This window comes from Scyliorhinus canicula, chromosome 20 (genome assembly GCF_902713615.1).
Source record: "Scyliorhinus canicula chromosome 20, sScyCan1.1, whole genome shotgun sequence".
NCBI classification, from domain to species: Eukaryota; Metazoa; Chordata; class Chondrichthyes; order Carcharhiniformes; family Scyliorhinidae; genus Scyliorhinus; species Scyliorhinus canicula.
In genome coordinates, this window is record NC_052165.1 from 70,777,875 (window position 1) to 70,803,674 (window position 25,800).

General features: G+C 44.9%; 1 protein-coding gene across 2 annotated transcripts in view; it reads left to right on the forward strand.

Annotated features, from left to right (window-relative positions):
- Positions 1-956: 956 nt before the first annotated feature.
- Positions 957-25,800, forward strand: part of gxylt1b (glucoside xylosyltransferase 1b) — a 134,904-nt gene continuing 110,060 nt past the window's right edge. The window contains exon 1 of one of the 2 annotated variants that reach the window (XM_038780498.1): positions 957-1,184. In XM_038780498.1, coding sequence (XP_038636426.1) covers positions 1,003-1,184 — 182 coding nt within the window. In that variant the 5' untranslated portion in view covers positions 957-1,002. The remainder of the gene's footprint in view (positions 1,185-25,800) is intronic. The other variant, XM_038780499.1, reaches the window with a different exon arrangement.

Here is a 25,800-nt window from a genome sequence, read left to right on the forward strand (position 1 = left end):
GTCCCAGGTTCGATTCCCGGCTGGGTCACTGTCTGTGTGGAGTCTGCACGTCCTCCCCCTGTGTGCGTGGGTTTCCTCCGGGTACTCCGGTTTCCTCCCACAGTCCAAAGATGTGCGGGTTAGGTGGATTGGCCATGCTAAATTGCCCGTAGTGTCCTAATAAAAGGTTAAGGGGGAGGTTGTTGGGTTACGGGTATAGGGTGGATACGTGGGTTTGAGTAGGGTGATCATGGCTCGGCACAACATTGAGGGCCGAAGGGCCTGTTCTGTGCTGTACTGTTCTATGTTCTATGTCTGAGATTGTGTCCTCTGGTTCTAGTTTTTCCTACAAGTAGAAGCATCCTCTCCACCTCCACTCTATCCAGGCCTGGCATTTTCCTGTAAGTTTCAATAAGGTCCCCCTCATCCTTCTAAACTCCAACGAGGACAGATCCAGAGTGCTCAACCATTCCTCATATGACCATGGAACGCCCTGCCGTTATTGAAGAGCTGGGTACCGGACGGCTGCTTCGCGATGCAGGAGCGACGCCAACAGCGCGGGTCCAATTCCAATGCCGGTGAGGTTGTTCATGAAGAAGCCCCCTTCTTCACCTTGCCCCTTAGCCGAGGTGTGGTGACCCTCAGGTTAAATCAGCACCGCTCTGTGGCTGTGGCAATACTGGCATTGAATGCAGGCAGGGCAAAGCCTCCATCTCTTCAGGCATCCGCAGACGTTTTGAGCACTTGGAGGCGCGTGCCACTTGCCAAGCAACCGATAACCGCCCGCGGGCCCAGGACCGGGATGTTCCCATTGGGTGCAGCCGATTGCGTCACATAATTGACAGGCCAGCCATCCAATGGACGGGAATGTGGGCGGGACCTTCGCTTAACCCTTTCAGAAAGTTTTTGAAAAAGCGGCTCCAGACTTTTGGGAGGAGGGGGAGGGGACGGGGTGTGATTTAAATAACTGCCAGTGGCAGCGCGTGCCCGCGGCGGAGCCACGAGGGGGGAGGGGGCGAGGCAATGCGGCACTACCGGCGGGCGGTGCTGCTGTGCTCGCTCTTGGCCCTTCTCGTCATTCTGTATGTCTTCAACGAGATCGCCGAGGCGGAGGAAGAAGTCCCCGGGCCGTCCCCCCGAGTCGCGGGAGCTCGAGGGCGGGGAGTGGACCTGCCAGCTGCGGCGCGGCCGGAGCCGCTGAACAGGTAAAAGGGGAGAGGCCTCGCTGGGCAGGGAGGGGAGCAGCCCGCGTTTGGGCACATCGTTAAAAGGAGGGTTCCCAGTGAACCGCCGCAGGAGCGTCTCCTACTGGCTCGGCGGATTAACGCACCTCAGTGCTGAGGCTAAATGCACCGCCTGTCCCTCTCCCCTCCATGGTGCTGAGGTCAAATGCACCGCCTGTCCCTCTCCCCTCCATGGTGCTGAGGCTAAATGCACCACCTGTCCTTCTCCCCTCCATGGTGCTGAGGCTAAATGCACCGCCTGTCCCGCCCCCTTCATGGTGCTGAGGCCTGTTTTGGTCTCCTTATCAAGAGAAGGATTTCCTTACCATATGGAGGGAATGCCATGGAGGTTCTTCAGATTAATTTTTATTTGTCACGTGTACTGAGATACAGTGAAAAGTATTGTTCAGTGTACAGTTCAGTCAGATTGGTCCATACATGAAAACATAGAACATATGGTAAATACGTGAGGATACATAATGAAAATACATAAAAATAGACAGTGGGTGAAGTATATGGTGTACATAGAACAGTACAGCACAGAACAGGCCCATCGGCCCTCGATGTTGTGCCGAGCAATGCTCACCCTACTCAAACCCACGTATCCACCCTATACCCGTAACCCACCTACCCCCCCTAACCTTACTTTTTTTTAGGACTCTACGGGCAATTTAGCATGGCCAATCCACCTAACCTGCACATCTTTGGACTGTGGGAGGAAACCGGAGCACCCGGAGGAAACCCACGCACACACGGGGAGGACGTGCAGACTCCGCACAGACAGTGACCCAGCCGGGAATCGAACCTGGGACCCTGGAGCTGTGAAGCATTTATGCTAACCACCATGCTACAGTGCAGCAACTGCAGAGAATATGCGTCAAACGATCAGTTCGATTCATAAGATCAGTTCAGACCAGTTCATAAGATGGTCATTCAGGAGTCCGGTAACAGTGGGGAAGAAGTTGTTTTTGAATCTATTTATGTGTGTTCTCAAACTTTTGTATCTTCTGCCCGTTGGAAGAAAGAATTAACCGGGTTGGGAGAGGTCCTTGATTATGCTGCCCGCTTTCCCAAAGCAGCAGTTGGTATAGATGGGAGGCGGGTTCACCTGATGGACTGGGCTATGTTCACAACTCTAGTTTCTTATGGTCTTGGGCAGAGCAGTTGCTATACCATGCTGTGATGCAGCCAGATAGGACGCTTTCTATGGAACATTAATATAAATTGTTATTGTCGTTGTGGACATGCTGAATTTCCCTTATTCTTGAGGAAGTATAGGCGCTATTGTACTTTCTCGGTCATAGCGTCGACATGGGTGGACAAGACAGATTTTTGGTGATGGTCACACCTAGGAATTTGAAGCTATCACCCATCTCCATCTCGGCACCATTTATACAGACAGGAGTGTGGACGACACTTGGATTCCTGAAGTCAATGACCAGCTCCTTTGTTTTATTGACATTGAGGGAGAGATTGTTGTCATTACACCATGCCACTAGGTTCTCTATCTCTCTCCTGTACTCTGACTCATCGTTAAAAGATCTGACCCGCTACGGTCGTGCCATCAGCAAACCCGGAGTCGGAGCTGAATATTACCACATAGCCGTGTGTATAGGGAGTATGGTAGCCCTGCGGGGCCCTGGTATTGAGGACTATAATGGAGTAGGTATTGTTTATCCTTATAATTCCTGTTTGTGGTTCAGGAAGTTGAGGATCGAGTTGCAGAGGGAGGAGCCAAATCTTAGGTTTTGGAGTTTGAATATGATCGACTGGGATTATGGTGTTGAAGGTGGGGTTGTAATCAGTGAACAGGAATCACTGGGATTGCAAGATTGTTATTGAGATTGAGGAAACTGGCCCTGTAATCTCCAGAGCTTTGAAGAGATGATCTCTTTGAAATATACAACATTCTTAAAGGGTCTGATTGGTGAGTGGAGAATCGGAATACACAGTCTCAGAATAAGGGGAAGCCTATTTAAGACCATGAATAGGATCTTCTTGAGGATGTTGAATCTTTGAAAATCTCTACCGAAGAGGGCTGTGGAAGCTCAGTTATTGAGCTTGTTCAAGACTGAAATCGATAGATTTTTGTCTACTAGCAAGAGATATGGGAATAGCATAGAAAAATGGTGTTAAGGTAGATGATGAGCCATGATCTAATTGAATGATGGAGCAGGTGCGACAGGTTGAAAAGCTTTCTCCTGCTCTTATGATCCTAGTTTATATCTGGAAGGGACAGATTTTATATTGGTTAATGATTTGTCCATTGGAGGTGGTAAATGGCAATGACTGTTGTTATGCTGACTGTACCAAACTCAAATTACTGTGGTCAAACATGCAAAACCTATTGCAGAAAACGAGCAATTGAAGGAAAAACTTATCAGTGTAGAGAACCAATTTTCATGCAACAAAACTGAGCTTGCTAATGGAAAGCAAGAACTGGTGAGAACACTTAAATATCAATCACACAAAGTAGAACACTTGAACAAGGACTTGAACCGTTTGTTACAGACGGCTGGTCAGCTCTGAACAGAGGTTAAGAGGCTGGACCAGATCCCATAACTTTAATGCAGTGCGGAAAGATCAATTCGTTCCAGGAGTGATAATAAGAAATGAGTGATGGTTGTACTGAATGACAATGGATCTTGATTGGATTATCCTGGCTGAACCGGGACATCCTGTGTGTTAATTAATAATAATCTTTATTGTCTCAAGTAGGCTTACATTAACACTGCAATGAAGTTACTGTCGCCACATTCCGGCGCCTGTTCGGCTTCACCGAGGGAGAATTCAGAATGTCCAAATTACCTAATAGTGCGTCTTTCGGGACTTGTGGGAGGAAACCGGAGCACTCGCAGGAAACTCATGCAGACACAGTGAGAACGTGCAGACTCCACACAGATAGTGACCCAAGCCGGGAATCGAACCTGGGAATCTGGTGCAGTGAAGCCGTAGTGCTAACCACTATGCTACTGTGCTGCTCTTGCTGAACGAGGTTAAGTCTGAATGGGACAAGGTAACTCTGCTGTGGGCATATCTGTCTAACTCTACTGCTGGTAGTCTTTTCCTGAAGTCCGTTTAACCCCTAAATTGCCTGCTACATCTTGGTTCTCGTTTCTGGACCTAAGTTCCCAATATCTCCTTATCATTGCACATCTAAATAATAAACTTGTAGAAACAACTTCAGCATAAGTAGATCTTCAACTAAAACTTGGTGAACTTAAAGTATCTGAAGCCTCTATTAAATACGATAAACACATTCAACTGAAAAAGGAATTGCCGATGAATGAGAACAGTTTATTAAATGCCAAAATAAAAAACAAGACTGATCAACTGTTAGAATTTTGTCGTGAAAGAACAATGAAGTTCTTGAATCTTGATTCAATCTGGAGAGCAAGAAGGATAATATGCGGTATGGAAGAGCAAATCCACAGTTTGAAAGCAGACAAGGAAAATGTTAAGAAACTGATTGATGATCAAACGAGTGAATGGAAAGAGCCTAAAGAACAGTCAACGAGTATAGAAGAAAGATTTCTGAAATTAAATGAATGCCCATGTGAAGTTGTGTTAAGCTTGTATAAGTCTTTTACAGATGACCCTGAAGCAAAGTCAGTTGAATGACCCAAGCAATTGCTGAGCTGAAAGAAAAGATTAATAAGCTTGGAAAGGAATTGGAAAACAAGAGAGTAAACAAAGATTTAGATGCAATTATGAGAGAAGTGCAGATGAAGTTTCCATTTTTCAAATATCAATGAGAAGAATATGCATAAGGCTGTAGCATATCTCCTGGATAAGCTAGAAAATGACAGTAAAGACAGGAAAACTCTCTCGTTGCAAATTTATTCATCTGGTGTGAATCAAAAAAATGAAATGACAAAATCTGTTACGGAGGAGGCGAGTGAAGATCATCATTTTGAAGCTTATTTCTGGAGACTGCTGCCTCACGGCACCGAGGACCCGGGTCCAATCCTGGCCCCAGGTCACTGTCCGTTGAGAGTTTGCACACTCTCCCTGTGTCTGCGTGGTTCTCACCCCTACAACCCAAAGATGTGCAGGGTAGGTGAATTGGCCACGCTAAATTATCCCTTAATTAGAAAAAAAGAATTGGGTACGCTAAATTTATAAAAAGTCTTTCTGGAGAAAACGTAAAGAACCTTTTTAAACATGTTTACATCCACAGAGGAGAAGAACCATCATGTTTATCTGTATTAAAAAATTGAAAAACCTATGCGAATATTAGTTGTGGCATATAACATGACTTGCATCTGTCAGTGAAGAAGGGAAGAAAAACAAAGTATTTATTGGTTTGTGGTTACATAGTAAGTTGAAAATTCAGTACAAAATTGAAAAAGACAATCCAAGCTGAGCAAGATCTTTGGGAAGAGAAACTTGAATGCACTTTCACTATTTTTGGTTAAACATGAAAAGATTATGGTAAAAACTGTAATATTTGATGTTCATAGCATGGCTGGGAGAATGAAGAGAGACAGAACAGAAGCTAATAGAAGAGTGGGAGGAGGACGTGGGAGCAATTCTCAGCAAGAGTGAGAAATGGATGAGATGTCTTATCATGAGAGAGCTTATGAGCAAAATATGCCAATCCTTCAGCTGTAATTTCAAAGCAGGGGTAAGAAGAGCAGTGTCTGTGGCTATGAAGTCAGTGGTAGAAGAGGGGATGGAATTGACAAAAAGAGCTCTTAGATTATCGAGTCTGCTGTTGAGTATATATTCAGTTCCAATCTGACACCAATGTTCATGTCATTTTGGTATCCTTTCCACCCAAGGAGAGCCTGTTTGCATCCAAAGGGGATCATTGTAGAAGCTAGACATTGAGTGACTTTGAGTCCTAACTTTCAGGTGCCAGGAATGAAGGAGCTGCGCTCCGAAAGCTAGTGATTCCAAACAAACCTGTTGGACTTTAACCTGGTGTTGTAAGACGACTTACTGTGCCCACCCCAGTCCAACGGTGACATCGCCACATCAGGAATATTTGAGTGGATGATGAACACAGCTGCCCATAAACTGAATACAGTCAATGTTCTCCTGCACACAGCATGGAAGACCTTGTAAATAATGATTTTACTACTGTCATTTCAATCAAGGTAGGAACAGACCCCATGTTTTCACAGGGTGCTTCAAATGGTGAAAGCACAATAAAGAAAGCAAAATTATTTTAAAATATTTTTATTCCAATATGCAATAACCAACAGTTCGGCACAGTACTTTAGAAATGTATATTTTCACATCATTGATTTTAACCTTTCTAAGACACGTGCCAATGGAAGAATTGAAGTATCTTGTACTTGGAAAGAAGCACACATACATATCAAAAGGATTACTGTGGATGACATATAATTTAATATGAAGAAGTTGGAGAATTATGTGTAATATGAGTTTAGTTAGTTGGAGATTATACAGTCTGTTCACTTTGGAGGATTACTTGGGTACAAATGTCGACTTCATGTAGACTTCATTTAAAAATCAAATATTTCATAAAAATAAACAAATAGATGTCCGAGATAAAGTACAGAAACAATTTAGAACCTGGTGACAATTGACAAAGAGCAGAACAACAGAAATTTTAAGTATCAGTTATCAAGATAACCTAAGATCAGTTTGATGTGCCCTGGCAGAATGAGTGCTGTACAAGGAAGGAGGCAAAAGGAAAGTTTTGAAGGCTTGAATGGAAAAGAAGAAACGGAACAATTTGTGATGAAAATTGAGAATAGAATCGCAGAATAGAAATAGTCACAATGAAAAAAGCCCTACTATTTTTGTGTGGGTGAGGAAGAAGAGAATGTTGCTGACCTTCACACTGCATCCAGAAGCACAGTGAATGGGAAACCTTGGAGAGAAAATTATGAAACAGCATCCCTATCAAGAGGCAAACCTTTTACAACAAAACGTAGATGACCTCCAGCACCACGTCTGCTTAAACTTTTGGTCATGTTGGCACACAAATTGGGTGCCCTTACATAGCTCTTGACCCAGATATGTACCCAAACATGTAGCCAACTTGATTCAAATGTTTGGAATACACCAACATGGAGCAAAACAAATTCAGTCAATTACTTGTGTCATGTGACAGTGCCTTTAAGAAATGGGTGTTTATCAAATAGCTGCAGTGATATCAGAGTGTGAGTGGAGCTGAACTCTGCTCTGCTTTTACTTTCGTTTTGAGCTGTGAGCTGGCTTTGGCTCTGTTTAGTTTCGCTTTGAGTTGGAGAGCTGCAGTCAAAGCAAGCAGATGTAGACTGGTATCTCTCTACAAACTAAAGAGTGTCTTCAGGTCATTTGATGATTTCAAAAGTAATACCTGTTTCTGTAGAGAATTCAAACCTATTGTCTTTGTTAAAAGGGTTTTGGCTTATGGATGTTGTTGGGAACGTTACTAAGGGTTACCAATAGAATATTGTATTTGGGAAAGTATCAGTGTTTGTAGTTGATAAGATGTTTGCTGTGTGCTTATAAAGAAGTGTTAACTGAATTAATAGAATAAACATTGTTTTGTTTTAAATATACTTTAGATCTCTGTTGCAACACACCTGTAAAGTGGGCCCTTGTGCTCCCCATAACCAAAAACTATTCAACGTTGTGAATGTCAGGTGAATTCCATAATATACTTTGGAGTTTTCTAAACCCTGGCCCATAACAAATTGGGGGCTCATCAGGGATAAAAGTCCATTTTTCGTGATTGGGTTGGCATAGTGAACTTAAAGTTAGTGAGGGGTGAGCATATTTGTGTTTGCTTTTCAGATGTGGTCTACCAATTTAAGTAGGGAGTGTGTTGTGGACAGTGGCTATTTCAGAGGCTCGGATGTTTTTGGGGGTGGAGAAGGTCACATGCAGTACCTTACGAACAGAGACTAAAATAAGGCTTTTAGATTTGGCAAAAACAGTGCGGTTAATGTTATCTGATACGAAAAGAAGAGGTACTTACGGTGCTAGCTGAGCATTTAATATTGCCTGTGATACAGTCAGAAATGGCTAAAATTCAGTTACAGATTTGTCAACTTGAATATGAAAAAGAATTAAAGCAGCCTGAATATGAGAGAAAAAGAAAGAATAGCCGTAGGAGAACAACAAGAAAGAGAAAGGGAGGTACAGATCAGGGAAAAAGAAAAAGCGAGAAAGAGATAGAGAGGAAAGGGAAAAAGAAAGAGTTTGAACTTCAGAAAATCATCATGAAACATGACAGTCAGTTAAAATTGGCAGATGTAAAGGGAAACGTACAGTTTGAGGAGAGTGATGAGGATAACGAGAAAGAGCATCATAATCTAAGGCTTGGTGGGGATCTATTTAAATAAGTCCATGCATTGCCAAGGTTTGATGAGAAAGAGGTAGAAGCCTTTTTCATTCATTTGAGAAGGTAGCTAAACAAATGAAATACCTACAGGACATGTGGGTATTACTGATTCAAACAAAGCTGGTAAGTAGGGCTAGCGAAGTGTTTACATCACTATCAGAGGAGGTACCTGGGGTGTATGAGGAGGTGACAACATCCATTTTAGGTGCATATGAACTAGTGCCTGAAGCCGACAGACAAAGGTTTAGAAATTTAAGGAAAGAACCTGGTCAAGCATACATGGAGTTTGAAAGGATCAAACAGAGTAATTTTGATAGGTAGAGTTAAACAGAGTAATTTTGATCGGTGGATAAGGGCTTTGAAAATCGACCAAACGTATGAAGCTCTCAGAGAAATTAACCTTTTTGGAGGAGTTTCAAAATTCAATTCCTGATATAGTGAGAACTCATGTGGAAGAGCAGAGGGTTAAAACTGAGCAACAGAAATGGCAGATGATTATGAATTAGTTCATAAATCAAAGCTTGGTTTCCGACATGAGTTTCAGCCTGTGAGGGATAGAAACTGGGGGAAAGAGAAATACTCGTGGTCGAGGTAAAGGAGATCTGATGGGTGATAATAAGGAGAGTGTACCTCAGATTAAAAACGAAATCCAGGAGGGTGGAAGAGAAATGAAAAGTGTCAAATGTTTTCACTGTAATAAACTAGGCCATGTAAAGTGTTGGTGGTTGAAGAAATGCACTGGGAAAGCAGATGTGATAAAACAGGATAAGTCAGTGGGGTTTCCTAAAGTGGAAAATTAAAGAAAGCCCAAGTGAAGCGAAGGAAGTGCAAAAAATTTTACAGCCTGATCAAGAGGTGATTGAAAAGAAGGTGCCAGATCTCTTTAAATAATTTACTTGTGTACGTAAAGTTTACTCATGTGTATCAGGAGGAGCAGGTAAAGAAGTCACAGTTTTAAGATATACGTGAGCTAGTCAATCTCCAATGGTAAGAGATGAGGAGTTATATAGTTTGGGAAGAATATTGCCAGAAAAGGTGGTAATATGTGGAATTCAGGGTGAGAAGAGTAGTGTTCCATTATCTAAGGTAAGGTTGGAAACTCCAGTGAAGAGTGGTGAAGTGGTAGTTTTGGAGTAATAGAGAAACTATCTTGTCCTGTTTATCTTGGGTAACGATATAGCTGGATCGCAGGTGGGAATAATGCCTGTTGTAGTTGATAAGCCAGTGGAAAATCAGACAACTGCAGTGTTGAAGGATGGATATCCTGGGATTTTTCCGGATTGTGCCGTAACAAGATCGCAAAGTCACAGGTTAAGACAAGAGGAGAAATCAAAGAGTAAAGATGACGTTGAAATGCAATTACCAGAAACGATGGTTGAAAAAGAACAAGAACAGGTAGAGGATGAGGCGGATATTTTTAGTTTAGGAAAATTGGCGGAGTTGCAACAAAAAGATAGAGAAATAAGACAGATGTATCAGCAAACATACACGGAAGAGGAATCTAGAGCGTATACCAGAATGTTATTACTGTAAAAATCATGTCTTGATGAGAAAATGGAGATCTTTACATATGCAGGCGGATGAAAAGTGGGCAGAAGTTCAAGTGGTATTGCAGCTAGGAGGTGTTGCGAGTAGCACATGAGGTACCAGTGGGAGGTCATTTGGGAGTAAGGAAAACTCAAGCTAAAATCCAAAAACATTTTTATTGGCCTGGACTACGTAACGATATAGTTAAATTTTGTCGATCATGTCACATGTCAAGTGATAGGGAAACCTCAAGCAGTGATAAAACTAGCACCCTTAATTCTCATTTCAGCATTTGAGGAACCTTTTTTTTTCAAGGGTCTTAATTGATTGCATAGGACCACTCCCTAAAACGAAAAGTGGGAATCAACATCTTTTGACTATAATGGATGTGTCTACTAGGCTTCCAGAGGCCATTCCAGGACGTAATATTACAGCTAGAAAGATGTGGAGGAGTTACTTAAATTCTTTGCTAGCTATGGACTACCCACAGAAATACAATCGGATCAAGGATAAAATTTTACCTCCAGGTTATTCAAAGAAGTTATGGATAGCTTAGGAATAAAACAATTTAAATCAACTGCGTACCATCCAGAATCGCAGGGAGCGTTAGAAAGGTGGCATCAGACGTTAAAGGCAATGTTGAGGGCTTATTGTCAAGATTATCCAGAGGATTGGGATAAAGGAATTGCATTCGTACTGTTTGCAATTAGGGATGCACCTAATGAGTCAATCAAATGTAGTCCTTTTGATTATGAGGTAAGAGGACCACTTAAATTGATTGAGGAAAAATTGGTGGGTGAGAAATCGGAAATTACATTATTGGATTATGTGTCAAATTTTAGGGGACGGTTAAATAGAACAGGGGAATTGGCCAGACAACATTTGAAGGTTGCACAACATGTGATGAAATGGGTAGCGGATAAGAAAGCAAAAGTTCGTAGTTTTGCCAGTGGAGATTTTAGTATTGTTACCAGTGGTAGGTGAACCTTTTAAAAGCAAGATTTTGTGGACCGTATCAGATTGAAAGGAAATTAAGTGAGGTGAATTATGTGGTAAGAACGCCAGAGAGAAGGAAACCTCACCGAGTGTAATATGTGAATATGCTTAAAAGGTACTTTGAAAGGGAAGGAGAGCAAAAGGCGGAAGTTTTAATGATTCTAACTCAAAGTCCAGATGACTTTGAATTTGACATCCCTCAAATTAAATTGGAAAACGAGGATGCCTGAAAAATTGGGATAAATTGTTGAGTTACCTTCAAGAGGAAAAACGAACTGTCCTGAAAGTTATTGATATCACATGGTCAAGTTTATGGAGATAAGTTGGGAAGTACTAAAATGACATACATGATGTAGATGTGGGAAATGCTGTTCCAATTAACAACATCCATATAGACTTAACCCTTTAAAATTGGCACAGGTTAACAAAGAAATTGAGAGTATGCTTAAAAATGGCATAATTTAAGTGGGTTGCAGCTAATGGAGCTCTCCCGTAGTGATGGTACCAAAACCAGACTGTACCCAACGGTTGTGTGTGGACCATAGAAAGGTTAACAAGAACAGACTCTTATCCTATCCCACGCTTGGAGGATTGCATTGAGAAAATGGGGCAATGAGCTTTTATTTCCAAACTGGATTTACTTAAAGGTTACTGGCAGGTACCTTTATCTGAAAGGGCAAAGGAGATTTCAGCTTTTGTGATTCCAGATGGTATATACCAATTCAAAGTTATGCCATTTGGCATGAAAAACGCTCCAGCCACATTTCAACGGTTAACGAACAAAGTCGTTTCAGGATTACCCAATTGTGCGGTATACGATCTGGTAATTTTAAGCCAGACATGGAAAGAACATTTAAAGCATCTGATGGAGTTATTCTTTTGACTTCAGGAGGCGGATTTGGTGGTAAACGTAGCCAAAAGTGAACTTGGACAATCCCAAGTCACTTTCCTTGGACATTCAATTGGACAGGGTCAGATTGTCTCACGGGATGTGAAAAAAAAAGTTATTGGGGAGGTTCCAATACCCTCGACACAAAGAGAAATAATGAGATTTCTTGGCATGAGTGGATTTTACCGGAAATTTGTGCTGGATTTTAGCAGTGTGGTCGCTCCACTGATGGACTTGCTAAAGAAGAATAACAAATTTCAGTGGACAGTGGAGTATCAACGGGTATTTGATGGCTTGAAGGCTGTGTTAAGCAATGCTCCTGTGTTGGCCATCCGAAATTACACGAAACCATTCAAAGTGGCTGTTGATGCGAGTGATGTGGGCGTAGGTGCGTGCTCATACAAGATACAAGAAGGCGGCGAAGGAAGAGCGGCCTATTGGTTATTTTTCTAAGAAATTAAATATGATGATTGAGAAGGAAACTTTGAGCTTGGTGCTAGCTTTGCAATATTTTCACATTTATGTGACCAGCAATCCATCTGACACAATTATATATACTGATCATAATCCATTGACGTTTTTGGAGCGATTCTGGAATAACAATGAAGACTGTTTAGATGGAGTTTGTTGTTACAGCCATTTCATTTAAAAATAATACATGTGGCAGGACGAGAAAACGTGATAGCCGATGCATTGTCTCGAATGTGATGAAGAGAAGCAGGTTTGGTGGGAGGAAGAGGAACTGAAATGGACTATGTTATTATACCTGCTGCGTGTTTTGCTTTGTGAAACAAAAAGTATTTTAGTGTCTATATTTCTTTAAAGGAAAGTGAAAAGATGAAAAATGAAACCATCTTGGTAGTTGATAGTTTATTTTTTTTCTTGGGGGGAGGTGTCATGTGAGAGGGTCTTTAAGAAATGGGAGTTTATCAAATAGCTGCAGTGATGTCAGTGTGTAGGTAGAGCTAGGCTCTGCTCTGCTTTTACTTTCGTTTGGAGCTGTGAGCTGGTTTTGGCTCTGAGTTTAGTTTCTCTTTCAGTTGGAGAGCTGCAGTCAAAGCAAGCAGATGTAGACTGGTATCTCTCTACAAGCTAAAGAATGTCTTCAGCTCATTTGATGATTTTAAAGTAATACCTGTTTCTGCAAAGAATTCAAACCTACTGCCTTTGTTAAAAAGGGTTTTGGCTTATGGGTGTTGTTCGGAAAGATACTAAGAGTTACCGATAGAATATTATACTTGGGAAAGTATAGTGTTTTTAGTTGATAAGATGTTTACTGTGTGCTTTTAAGTGTTAACTGAATTCATGGAATAAACATTGTTTTGTTTTAAAAATACTTTAGATCTCTGTTGCAACACACCTGTAAAGTGGGCCCTTGTGCTCCCCATAACCAGACTCTATTCAAATTTGTCGGTCAGGTGAACTCCATGATATACTTTGGAGTTTTCTAAACCCTGGCCCATAACACTTGACCATATGAAATCCAAAGGGACTTTTATCCTGGCACACAGTGGGTCTTGTACGGTAATTATGAAGACAGTTGTCCTTGCGAGAATTTTGTGGCTACCTTAACAGGTATCCTTCCAGTTATTGTCTCAAATATCCTTATCAAAGCAGTCTTCTCCTATATCTTAAAGCATCATAAGATTTCATAGAATTTACAGTACAGAAGGAGGCCATTCGGCCCATCGAGTCTGCACCGGCTCCTGGAAAGAGCACCCTACCCAAGGTTAACACCTCCACCCTATCCCCATAACCCAGTAACCCCACCCAACACTAAGGGCAATTTGTGACACTAATGGCAATTTATCATGGCCAATCCACCTAACCTGTACATCTTTGGACTGTGGGAGGAAACCGGAGCACCCGGAGGAAACCCACGCACACACGGGGAGGATGTGCAGACTCCGCACAGACAGTGACCCAAGCCGGAATCGAACCTGGGACCCTGGAGCTGTGAAGCGATTGTGCTATCCACAATGCTACCGTGCTGCCCAAAGATTATTGTGCTTGCGTCAGGAAAAACCAAAGAGTTGTGAAATCCACATCTTCAGAAGCAGAATCAAAATTGTCTCTTAATGTGGCCATCTTGCTGGGAATTATTTCAAATGAGTGATTTGGAGAAAGCAAAATAAATGACTGTCTTTTGATAGACAATTGATGCAAAAGCTCTGAGTTTCTCAAACTCCCCGCCCGCACCGTTCCCAGGCACCTTAGTACATGGAATTTACAGTGCAGAAGGAGGCCATTCGGCCCATCGAGTCTGTACCGGCTCCTGGAAAGAGCACCCTACCCAAAGTCAACACCTTCACCCTATCCCCATAACCCAGTAACCCCACCCAACACGGAGGGACATTTTGGACACTAAGGGCAATTTATCATGGCCAATCCACATAACCTGCACATCTTTGGACTGTGGGAGGAAACCGGAGCACCTGGAGGAAACCCACGCACACACTGGGAGGATGTGCAGACTCCGCACAGACAGTGACCCAAGCCGGAACCGAACCTGGGACCCTGGAGCTGTGAAGCAATTGTGCTAACGACTGTGCTACCGTGCTGCCCAGGGAATTTCAAACTCGGGGTCGCGACCCGCGGGTAGATCATGGGCAGGTTTTGGGAATGTCACGGTGCTGGTTTGTGGGATTTCCGAACGCAGGAGGAGCGCCCAACTACCGCAACAGGCTTTTAAAAAGGCCTGCAGCAACGGACGTTAAAGATTGCCGGCCATCCCGCACATGCATCCCGGATCAAGCAGTGTATAGGCCTGGAGCCCAGTGGCATAGACAGCCTCCTTCTGATATTAGCGTGCTGTCCAGGGCCAATTTTTTTTTCAGAAAACGACCGAGCCCTCCCACCAAGAGCAGCGGCAGAGAGCAGGTCACGTGGCCTGAGCCCTGACGTCACGTGTACTGGATGCGAGAGCTTTTCCTCCATTTTGCAGTTGTCAGCAGTGCTGAGACGAATTCCTGGACCTCTGGTGAACAACCGATGAAGAAGAAGCTGAAAACAGGAACAAAGCAGCATAAAGATGAGATATGGGTTATTAATTGTTCTACTGAAAATCAGGATTCAAAGTTTATGCGTGTTATGTGCAGGGAAGCACTGGCAAATGAAAGTTTAACACCCTCAAAACTTCAAAGATATTTGGGTACTAAACATAGCGAGTTCAAGGACAAACCTTTATTTTTGTCATGGATGCAGTGAGGTCTTAAATCATCAGCGGAAGTCATTATCAGAAATGTAGCATTGAATAACAAAGCAAGTGACATCATGAGTACCAAGCAGGCTCACCCGCCACATTAAAGGTAAGTGAAAATGGTGGTCGTAAAGGTCAGCCGGCGTGGATCACGAAGTTTGGCTGGTGTGGGTCCCGAAGGATGGTTGATTGCAAAAATGGGTCCCGGGCAAAAAAGTTTGAAAAACATGTTTTAATCAATTTATATGTTTGACCCAACCTGTGACGGTTAGCAAAGCACTGGCATGTCAGCAAGGTTGTTGCAAGGCACCATGGGACCTTGCTGTTCTGTGTGATATCTGAAACTTGGGACTTTCTGTGCATAAGGACACCTGCAAACTGACATTTGATGGGGTGTTCCCCGAACTACTCTGTTGTACAGGGAAAGTTTAAAAAAATACTCTGTTGATTTCTGCATATGGGATGCGTTCGAGAAATCTATTGTACAAAGGGTGCTGCCAACAGTTGAATAACTTAAAATTAAATCCTTGCAATAGCAACAGTCACAAAATGGTAAGACGCTGTTAAAATGAATGCATTGATTTTTACACCAATAAACTCAAATCTGCCATATATTTTGCAAAACCATGACTGGGCAGCAACTAAGAAAAAGTACCTCTAAAACATACCTCTTCATTCACCTGAGGAAGGAGCAGTGCTCCGAAAGCTCATGTTTGAAACAAACATGTTGGACGTTAACCTGGTGTTGTAAGACTTCTTACTGTGCTCACCCCAGTCCAACGCCGGCATCTCCACATCAGAAAAAGTTGAGAATAGGGACTTCCGGTGGCGCCTATGAGGGAGTAAGTTTTTGGTGACTCTCGCTCTGGTCAGACTTTAGGACCTTTTCCCCTGACTTTTTTGAACTTTTGAGCGCTCGAGTGAAAAACAATAGCACTCTAGATCTGAATCCATACAGAGTTGTATGGACAAGGAGCAGAAGGGAGGGAAAACAGGCGAAGAAAGGGCTGAACAAAGGTAGTGTGGAAGCTCGTGGGAGGAAAGATGGCCGATGAACGGACAACGGAACGGACGGTCCAGACAGCACTGGAAAACATGCTGAAGGTCATGAAAGAGAGCTTCGCAGCACTGAACCGGGATAATTTGGAACCGTTCCAGAAAGCGGTGGAGCGACTGGGCCAGAGGCTGGATGCTCATGATAAGAAGGTCCAGGCACTGTGGACGAGCAGGCGGATTTCCAAACGGTAGCGGACATGGAAATTAGAAAGTTGAAGGAGCATCAATCAAGGCTGATGGACAAGCTGGAGGACCTGGAAAACGGGTCTCGCCAGTAGAATCTGAGAATCATTGGGCTCCCGGAGGAGGCCGAGGGAGTGGATGCCACTTCATATGTGGCAGACATGCTGCAGAAGCTGGTGGGGGATGATTTCTTCCCGCATCCGTTGGAGCTGGACAGGGCACACAGTTCAGACAAGGCAGCCGCGAGGGGGGGGGGGGGGGGCGGCCGATGGTGGTCAGGTTCCATAGGTTCGTGGACAAGGAGCGGGTTCTACAGTGGGCCAAGAGCACGAAAGATCCTGCGCATCTACCAGGATCTGAGCCAGGAGGTGGCCAGAAGGAGAGCAGCCTACAGACAAATTAAAGAGATCCTGTTTAAAAAGGTCACGTTCGGGCTACTTTTCCTGGCGCGGCTTTGGGTCACATACCGGGAACAACAACATTATTTTGACGACCCCGGAGGAAGCGATGGACTTCGCTAAGGGGCATGGACTGGTGCCGAACTGAGGACCCATGGACTCAAGTTAGAGTGTATTAAGGGATGTTTGCATTTGTTCGCAGATTGCCCTTCATGTCAGCGATGTCGTTCGGCATGCTCTTTTACTTAAAATTGGGGTTGTTCTCGTATATGTGTTTGTCTGTTTTAAAGTTAAAGCCAAAAGTTATAGATTTTTTATTTTTTTTTATTTATAAATTTAGAGTACCCAATCATTTTTCCAATTAAGGGGCAATTTAGCATGGCCAATCCACCTAGCTTGCACGTTTTTGGGTTGTGGGGGCGAAACCCACGCAGACACGGGGAGAATGTGCAAACTCCACACGGACAGTGACCCAGAGCTGGGATCGAACCTGCCAAAAGTTATAGTTAAAGTTTAAATTATTGGGTGCTGGGGGGGCTGTTCGGGTTCTTTTTGCTATTTTTCTGGGAATGTTGGGATTGAACAAGGATGTTGGTGCGTGGTAGCGCCCACCTCGTCACACAGTTTGAATTGCACTATTGTGGGGGCGAGCTTTGTTCTTTGTTTGTTTTCTCTCTCTTTCGGTCCCAGAGCGATTGCTCGAACAGGGCTGTTCTGGGGAGGTGGTGTTGATGGGCGGGGGGAGGAGAGTGGGGGGACAATAGGTGGGAGAGATGGTGGCGCCAGAGTTGAGAGCCACCAGGCTAGCTGCTTTGAGCTAGTCAACGGGAGTGAGGTGGGGATGTGTGTATACAGCCAGTATATGACAGGAGTTGGGTTACAAGGGGTTGTTACTTTGGGGGGAGAGGGGGGAGATGATCTGCTGACGAGGGAGGGAACTGAACCAGGTAACAGGGAAGAGGTCGGGGGTGGGAGCTGCCAAGAGGCGGACCAGGGGAGGCATGGCACTTGGGCAGGGGGTGTGCCCAAGAAGGGGGATGGCTGATTGGTGGGGGGGCAGGGTGACCTCCAATCAGGCTGATCACCTGGAATGTTAGAGGATTAAACGGGCCGGTCAAGAGGGCACGTATGTTCGCGCACTTACGGGCTCTGAAGGCGGATGTAATGTTGCTGCAGGAGACGCATTTGAAAGTGGCGGACCAGATTAGATTACGAAAGGGCTGGGTTAGCCAGGTCTTCCATTCGGGGCTTGACGCTAAGACGAGAGGGGTCGCGATCATGATTAACAAACTGGTTAAATTTGAAGCGGACAGCACAGTTGCGGATGGGGGTGGTAGATTTCTCATGGTCCGGGGCAAGCTTGAGGGGTTGAGGGTGGTCTGGTGAATGTTTACGCTCCAAACTGGGATGATGTAGATTTCATCAAAAGGCTGCTGGGGAAAATCCCCAACTTGGATTTGCACAAGTTGATTATGGGTGGTGACTTTAATACAGTCCTCGATCCCGACCTGGACCAGTCGTGCTCCAGAATGGGCAGGGTCCCGGCAAAGGCAAGGGAACTGAGAGGGTTCATGGAACAAATGGGGGGGGGGGGGGGGGGGGGGGGGTGTAGAATCCTGGAGAATCAGCCGGCCGACGGGGAAGGAGTTCTCGTTCTATTCACATGTTCACCAGGTTTACTCTCGTATTGACTTATTTATTATGAGTAGGGACTTTTTGGAGGGGGTGAGGGATACAGAATACTCGGCGATCACTATTTCGGACCATGCTCCACATTGGGTTGACCTGCAGGTCTGCAAAGAAAGTTACCAACGCCCACAATGGAGGTTAGAGATGGGATTGTTGGCAGATGAGAGGGTGTGTGAGAGAGTGGGGAAATGCATATATGAGTACCTGCAGGCCAACGATACAGGGGAAGTCTCAGCAGCGATGCTCTGGGAGGCGCTGATCGCGGTGGTGAGAGGGGAACTGATCTCAATCCGATCCCATAAGGACAGAACGGACAGGGCGAAGATGGACAGACTGGTGCAGGAGATGGTACGGACGGATAGGGAATATGCGGAGTCCCCAAGGACAGAGCTATTTGGGGAACGATGGAGACTGCAGGCGGAGCTGGGGGCGCTATCCACTGGGAAGGCCTAGAGCAGCTCAGAAAGGCCAGGGGCGCGGTGTATGAGTATGGGGAGAAAGCCAGCAGAATGCTTGCACAGCAACTTAGGAAGAGGAAGGCGGCCAGGGAAATAGAGACGGTAGTGGACGAGGCAGGGAACCAGGTTCAAGGACTGCGTACCGGACGTGATTGTGGAGGACCAAACGGGGTTTGTTAAGGGCAGGCAGCTGGTAGCCAATCCAAGTAGGCTACTCAATGTGATTATGATGCCCCCGGAGGGCAGAGAGGTGGAGGTAGCGGTGGCAATGGATGCCGAAAAGGCTTTTGACCGGGAGGAGTGGGACTATTTATGGGAGGTGCTGGAATGGTTTGGGTTTGGGGAAGGCTTTGTGGACTGGGTTAGACTGCTATATAAGGCCCCGGAGGCTAGTGTAAGGACGAACAGGATGACATCTGAGTATTTTAGACTGCACCGCGGGACAAGACAGGGATGCCCCCTCTCTCCACTGCTGTTTGCGTTGGCCATAGAACCGCAGGCAATTGCTCTGAGAGGGGCAAGGGGATGGAAGGAAATGGTCAGGAGGGGGGGATAGAACACAAGGTCTCGCTCTACGCGGATGACCTGCTTTTGTACGTGTCGGATCCAGCGGCAGGGATGGACGGGATTCTGGAAATCCTAGGGGAATTTGGCTGATTTTCGGGCTACAAGTTGAACATGGCAAAAAGCGAGATGTTTGTGGTGCAGGCGAGGGGTCAGGTGAATAGGCTGAGGGAGATACCGTTTAGGCTGGTTGGGGAAAGTTTTAGGTATTATGGGGTACAAGTGGCGCGTGACTGGGGCAAGATGCATAAGTTGAACTTGTCTAGGCTGGTGTACCAAATGAGCAAATTTCAGAGGTGAGATGCGCTCCCGCTGTCACTAGCTGGGAGAGTACAGACAGTGAAGATGATGATCCTCCCGAGATTCCTGTTTATTTTTCAGTGTCTCCCTATTTTCATTCCGCGGTCGTTCTTTAAAAGAATCAATAAAATCATCCTGGGATTTGTTTGGGTGGGGAGGTCCCCGCGGGTAAAGCAGGGGATGCTGCAACGGAACCGTAGCGAGGGGGGACTGGCGGTGCCGAACCTCAGCAACTACTACTGGGCGGCTAACATAGCCATGATAAGGAAATGGATGGTGGGTACGGGGTCGGTTTGGGAGCGGGTAGAGGCTGCTTCGTGCAGGGGTACCAGCTTGGCAGCCCTGGTCACGGCTCCTCTGCCGCTCCCGCCGGCCAGGTACTCAACCAGCCCTATAGTGATGACGGCTCTGCGGATTTGGGGCCAATGGAGGAAGCATGCGGGAGAAGTGGTAGCGTAGGTCTGGTCCCCAATATGTGACAACCACCGATTTGTCCTGGGGAAGATGGGTGGCGGGTTTCGAGCGTGGCGGAGGGTGGGGGTGGGAAGGATGGGCGACTTGTTCCTGGAAGGGAGCTTTGCGAACATGAGGGCGCTGGAGGAGAAGTTCGGGCTGGCGAGGGGGAATGACTTTCGGTACTTGCAGGTGCGGGATTTCTTACGTAGACAGGTCCCGTCCTTTCCACGCCTTCCACCAAGGGGGATACAGGACGGTAGTTTCCAGGGGTGAGGTAGGAGAGGGGAGAGTCTCGGATATTTATAAGGAGCTTATGGGAGCGGAGGACACCGGGACCGAGGAACTGAAACTCAAGTGGGAGGAGGAGCTTGGTGGGGAGTTGGAGGGAGGCGTATGGGCAGACGCTTTGAGGAGGGCAAATGCAACCGCAACATGAATCAGGCTCGGCCTGATTCAGTTCAAGGTCGTTCACCGGGCCCACATGATGGTGGCCCGGATGAGCAAATTCTTTGGGCTGGAGGACAAATGTGCTAGATGTGGGGGGAGGACCAGCGAACCATGTCCACCTGTTCTAGGCGTGTCCAAAACTCGGGGAATACTGGCAGGGATTTGTCAATGTCATATCCTCCCACACTCCAAAGATGTGCAGGTTAGGTGGATTGGCCATGATAAATTGCCCTTAGTGACCAAAAAAGTTAGATGGGGTTATTGGGTTCTGGGGATAGGGTGGAAGTGAGGGCTTAAGTGGATCGGTGCCAACTCGATGGGCCGAGTAGCCTCCTTCTGCACTGTATGTTCTATATTTATATATCCCGGGTACTGAAAACAAGGGTGGCGATGAGTCCAGAGGTGGAGATTTTTGGGATGTCGGAGGACCCGGGAGTCCAGGAGGGGATAGAGGCCAACGTTGTGGCCTTTGCTTCCCTGATAGCCCGGTGACGAATACTGTTTGCCTGGAGGGTCTCAAAGCCCCCAAAGACCGAAGTATGGCTGTCGGACATGGCAAGCTTTCTCGGCTTAGAAAAAAAATCAAGTTCGCCTTACGAGGATCACTATCGGGGTTTGGCCGGAGGTGGCAACCATTCATCGACTTCTTCACGGGGAACCTAATCGTCAGGGGGTGGGGTAGAATAGTGTAGAGTAGGGGGGAAGAATAGGCGGGTCTATTTGCAAGAGAGGAACTGTTATTTGCACTATGTTTTTTGTAATTGGTATCTGTACACTAATGTATATTGTTCCTGTTTACAATGCTAAAAAATACCTCAATAAAATTGTCTGTTTAAAAAAAAATAAAAAGTTGAGAATAGAATGTTCTTTGCAATTGGCACAGCTGTGAATCCAGGAAGCAGGTCAGACACCAATGAGCAGAGAGAGAGCAAAGGGCAGCTAACCTCAGGAAACAGCTCAGCTAGAGATGGAAGTGCTGAAGACAAAAAGCCAGTTTGTGCAAAAGATTTTTTTTTTTTTTTTTTTTTTGGCTGAACTGAAGACCATTTCCAAGTCATGGTAACTTAAGTTATGGTTGTCACTGGCTAGATTTGTTAGGTTTATGGTTGTTTGGGAAACAAAGCAGTCTCAGTAGAGTTTAGTATTACAGGGGAAAACTGATGCTTTTGGGTTTCCAGTATTTGAGTGACTAAGTGCTTACAGTTAATGTAGAAGTATAAGATTTTGCAGTGTTTCATTGCCTTCTACTTCTATTAATACTTTTATTGTTGTTTTAATGAAAGAGAGGTTTGAGTTCTCACTGTTTCTGCAACTGTTACTCACTAATATTCCAAAAAACAATACACCAGTGTTTAAGATTGGAAAACTCTTGCACATGACGTCAGCAGGGTTTCATCAATGTGATGAGTTAGGGAATTCCATGTATGAAGGGTGGCGCCACAATTGAATAACTTAAAGTGATATCTTTAAATGATGTGCATCCATTGCTAGTGCACTTGTGTTCTTTTAAAATATGATGAGTGCCATGAGCTACGAACCTGTATACATAGAATTTTTTTTTCCATAGAATTTACAGTGCAGAAGGAGGCCATTCTGCCCATCGAGTCTGCACCAGCTCTTGGAAAGAGCACCCTACCCCTACCAAGGTCAACACCTCCACCCTATCCCCATAACTCAGTAACCCCACCCAACACTAAGGGCAATTTATCATGGCCAATCCACCTAACCCGCACATCTTTGGACTGTGGGAGGAAACCGGAGCACCCAGAGCTTATAAGCTAATAAGGTTAGCTTATTAGCAAAATGTGTATCCTCCAGGCACCAACATATGGCCTGTGAGAAGCATAATTCTTATGGTGTAAAATTGCATGACAGATGGGTTAGCAAAGTTGACAAAAGCAGAATTTCCATATTGTGTCAAATTGAGAACATTTTTTTAGATAACGAGATAAAGTTAATATAAGTTTAAAACTAGCTTTTGAAGATCCTTAAAGTGCCTTTGTCGCCAGGACAGCAGAGTGGGCTGTACAAAAATCTGATTTTAATCATTTTGTTTTTGTTGAACTTGGGGCACAATTTTAACTGTGTAAGTGAATGTGTTTTGAGAGTTACAATCGTTCCCTAAGAAGCAGGTGCTTAGTTTCAGGTGAAAACCAAAGGAGTTTTTTCTTGAAGGACCAATGTGAATTTGATTTGTAAACGCCAACAGTTGTCAGGCATGAAAAAGATTAATGCTGCCGGCAGATGACACGGACACTGTTGACGTTTTAAGAAAAATCTTTTATTGCATAAAGCACTAACTAGAGCTTTCAAGAAAGCTTTGTTTTAGGGTCAAATGTTAAAAGTAAACAGGGCATCAGGTAGATTGTAAACTACTGTTAACACCTTGTCCAGATGGTAGAATCGGAAAATATCCTAACTGGCTGTCCAGACAAATATATTTGATCATCAAATAAGCTTACGTTAACACCTGGTATCAGTTCCCTACTTTACCGTGCCTCAACTGACTGGGGCTAAATGGATTTGTTGTGAGGACAAGATCATCAATCCTTGCCAGTTTGTGTTTATATAGCACCTTTAATATGGTAAAATTCTCCAAGGCTCTTCAGAGAAGCATTACCAAACAAAATATTCATGACATATTAAACATACAGGTATCACCTTATGGAACGTTTCTTGAAGTTGTATATTTCTGCTATCACTTTAAAATTGTTGGGAGGAAACTTGAACTAGCAATATTGTTTGCAGTGAATAAAGCTGATTATGCTCAATTCATTGTAGAAAGAAAATGTATTCAAATATTGTGGTTCAGTTACATGGCTCTTGTGGTGCCTGTCTGCTTTTGCAGTTTTACTTTGCTAATTTTAAATGTCCTGTTTATGTGTGGCTTCATCAGAAGGGAGAAAGAAGTGGCTGAAACTTAACCTGTTTCCTGTTCCACATTTTCAGCAATTGAAGTGGTTTAACGGAGCATTTCCTGTTGCTGAGCTTTCTTTTACTATTGTTAAAATTGATTTATGTAACAAACATTTTCCATTTTGGTGCATTTTATAAAAATAGTTAGGGAAAGGTCGCAGCATTAGTTAATGCGGTTAATGGCATCATTTATGTATGAAAATCTATTTTGTAGCCAAGTTATTTGGTCATTGCTGGTTTGCATTCTCTTCCCCCCCCCCCCTCCATTACCCCATGCAGGGTTTATTCAAGTGAGTAAGTAGTTAAGCTGTTTTCAATGTTTAAAGCACATCCAGAATGCTTTTGTTTGGATTTTATTTTCCAATACTGTTCCAATAGTACAAGTTGGAGGTGAATCGTGTATCTTCTATTTAAAAATGAGATTTAATACGAGATTATGAATAGTTCTCAAACCGCCCCAACAAAAGGGGGCTGGTGGTAGATCAGAATGCACCTTTACAACTCCTGAGACCTGCACCAGAAAAAACTTTGACAACTGAAATTAATATGAATTTTTTATGTTAAAAAAGTATTTTTATTTGAATGTTAGCACTTGAAATGAAATGAAAATCGCTTATTGTCACGAGTAGGCTTCAAATGAAGTTACTGTGAAAAGCCCCTAGTCGCCACATTCCGGCGCCTATTCGGGGAGGCTGTTACAGGAATCAAACAGTGCTGCTGGCCTGCTTTCAAAGCCAGCGGTTTAGCTCTGTGCTAAACAGCCGATTTAAGAATTTTATTTTTTCTAGCTTCAGGAGTTCAGCCAGATCTGAAAGCCATTGTGAGGCTCTTGGTGGCGCTGCTGATTTCCAGTGCAGCCAAAGTCTCCTTCGCGATTAGAGAGGTGAAGGCCAGGGCATCCGCCCCATTACCTGCGAAGAGCTCTGGATGCTCTGACACCTCGAAGACCACCACAAGTGGGCATGGCTCCATCTTAATCCACACAACCGTGAACATCGCCTCGAAAAAAGCTGTTCAGAACCCATTCAGACTGAGGCACGACTAGAACATATGGATATGTTTGGCCGGACCCCCCCTCCCCCTCCGACACCTCTTGCACTTGTCTTCCACCTCTGGGAAGAATCCGCTCATCCTTTTCTTAGTTAGGTGCGCTGTGTACACTACCTTTAGATGTACCAGGCTTGGCCCTGCACATGAGGAGGTGGAGTTGATCGTGTGCAGCTCCTTGATCCAGAGTTCTTTCCCCATCACTGCCCAGCTCCTCTACCCCCCCCCCCCCCCCCCGATTTCCACCGTGTTACGTCTTGTGGGGTTCTGACCTGTTGTTCCATGATTTGTCCCTATATGTTGCCGCCTTTGTCTCCCCCTAGTTAGTCCAGCCCTACCATCGTGTCTAAAAGTGTGTCCAGGTAGCTGGGTGAACGTCTTTGTCTCTTTGCGGAGAAAATCACGCAGCTGCAAGTATTGAAGCTTGTTCTCTTTTGGAAGTTGGAGCTTCTTCGATCATTCCCCAGGGTCACTAACCTACCCTCCATGTACAGGTCCTTTACCCTCAAGGCCCCTCTGTCCTCCTTCCATGTCCATCCTAGCCGGTGTGACCGTATGATTATTGCAGATGGGTGCCTCTATAGTCACACAGCTGGGTTGAAGTGGTGCCTGAACTAGTTCCAGGTCTTCAATGTGGCTATTACACCAGGCTCCTAGTGTATGCCTGCGAAGGGGGGGGGGGGGGGGGGGGTCAGGAGGGGTGGTGGCCAGAGTATGCCTGCGGGGGTCAGGAGGGAAATGGTGGCCAGTGCCCGGAGAGTCGTCCTCATGCAGGAGGCCTCCTCCATTTGGACCCAGTCTGCCCCTCGCTCCTTCAGCCACCCCTTCACCTACTCTGCATTTGCCGCCCAATGATAGAACAGGAGATTTGGCAGCACCAGGCCTCCGGAACTTGGGCAGCACGTTCATTTTAATCATCTGTACCCTTTCACTATCAAGAGCAGGGAGTGAGTCCAATCTTTGTAAGTCCCCCCCATACCTCCTTCACCAAGCTGGAGAGGTTCCACTTGTGGAGCATCGTCCAGTTGTGAGCTACCTATATCCCCAGGTACCTGAACTTAAACGGTACCTCCAGTTCTGCTCTTCCCCAGGTTGGATTTGTAACTTGAGAACGCAGCGACCACTCTAAGGAGTTCCGTTATCTTTCTCATGTTGGCCAGGGGGTTC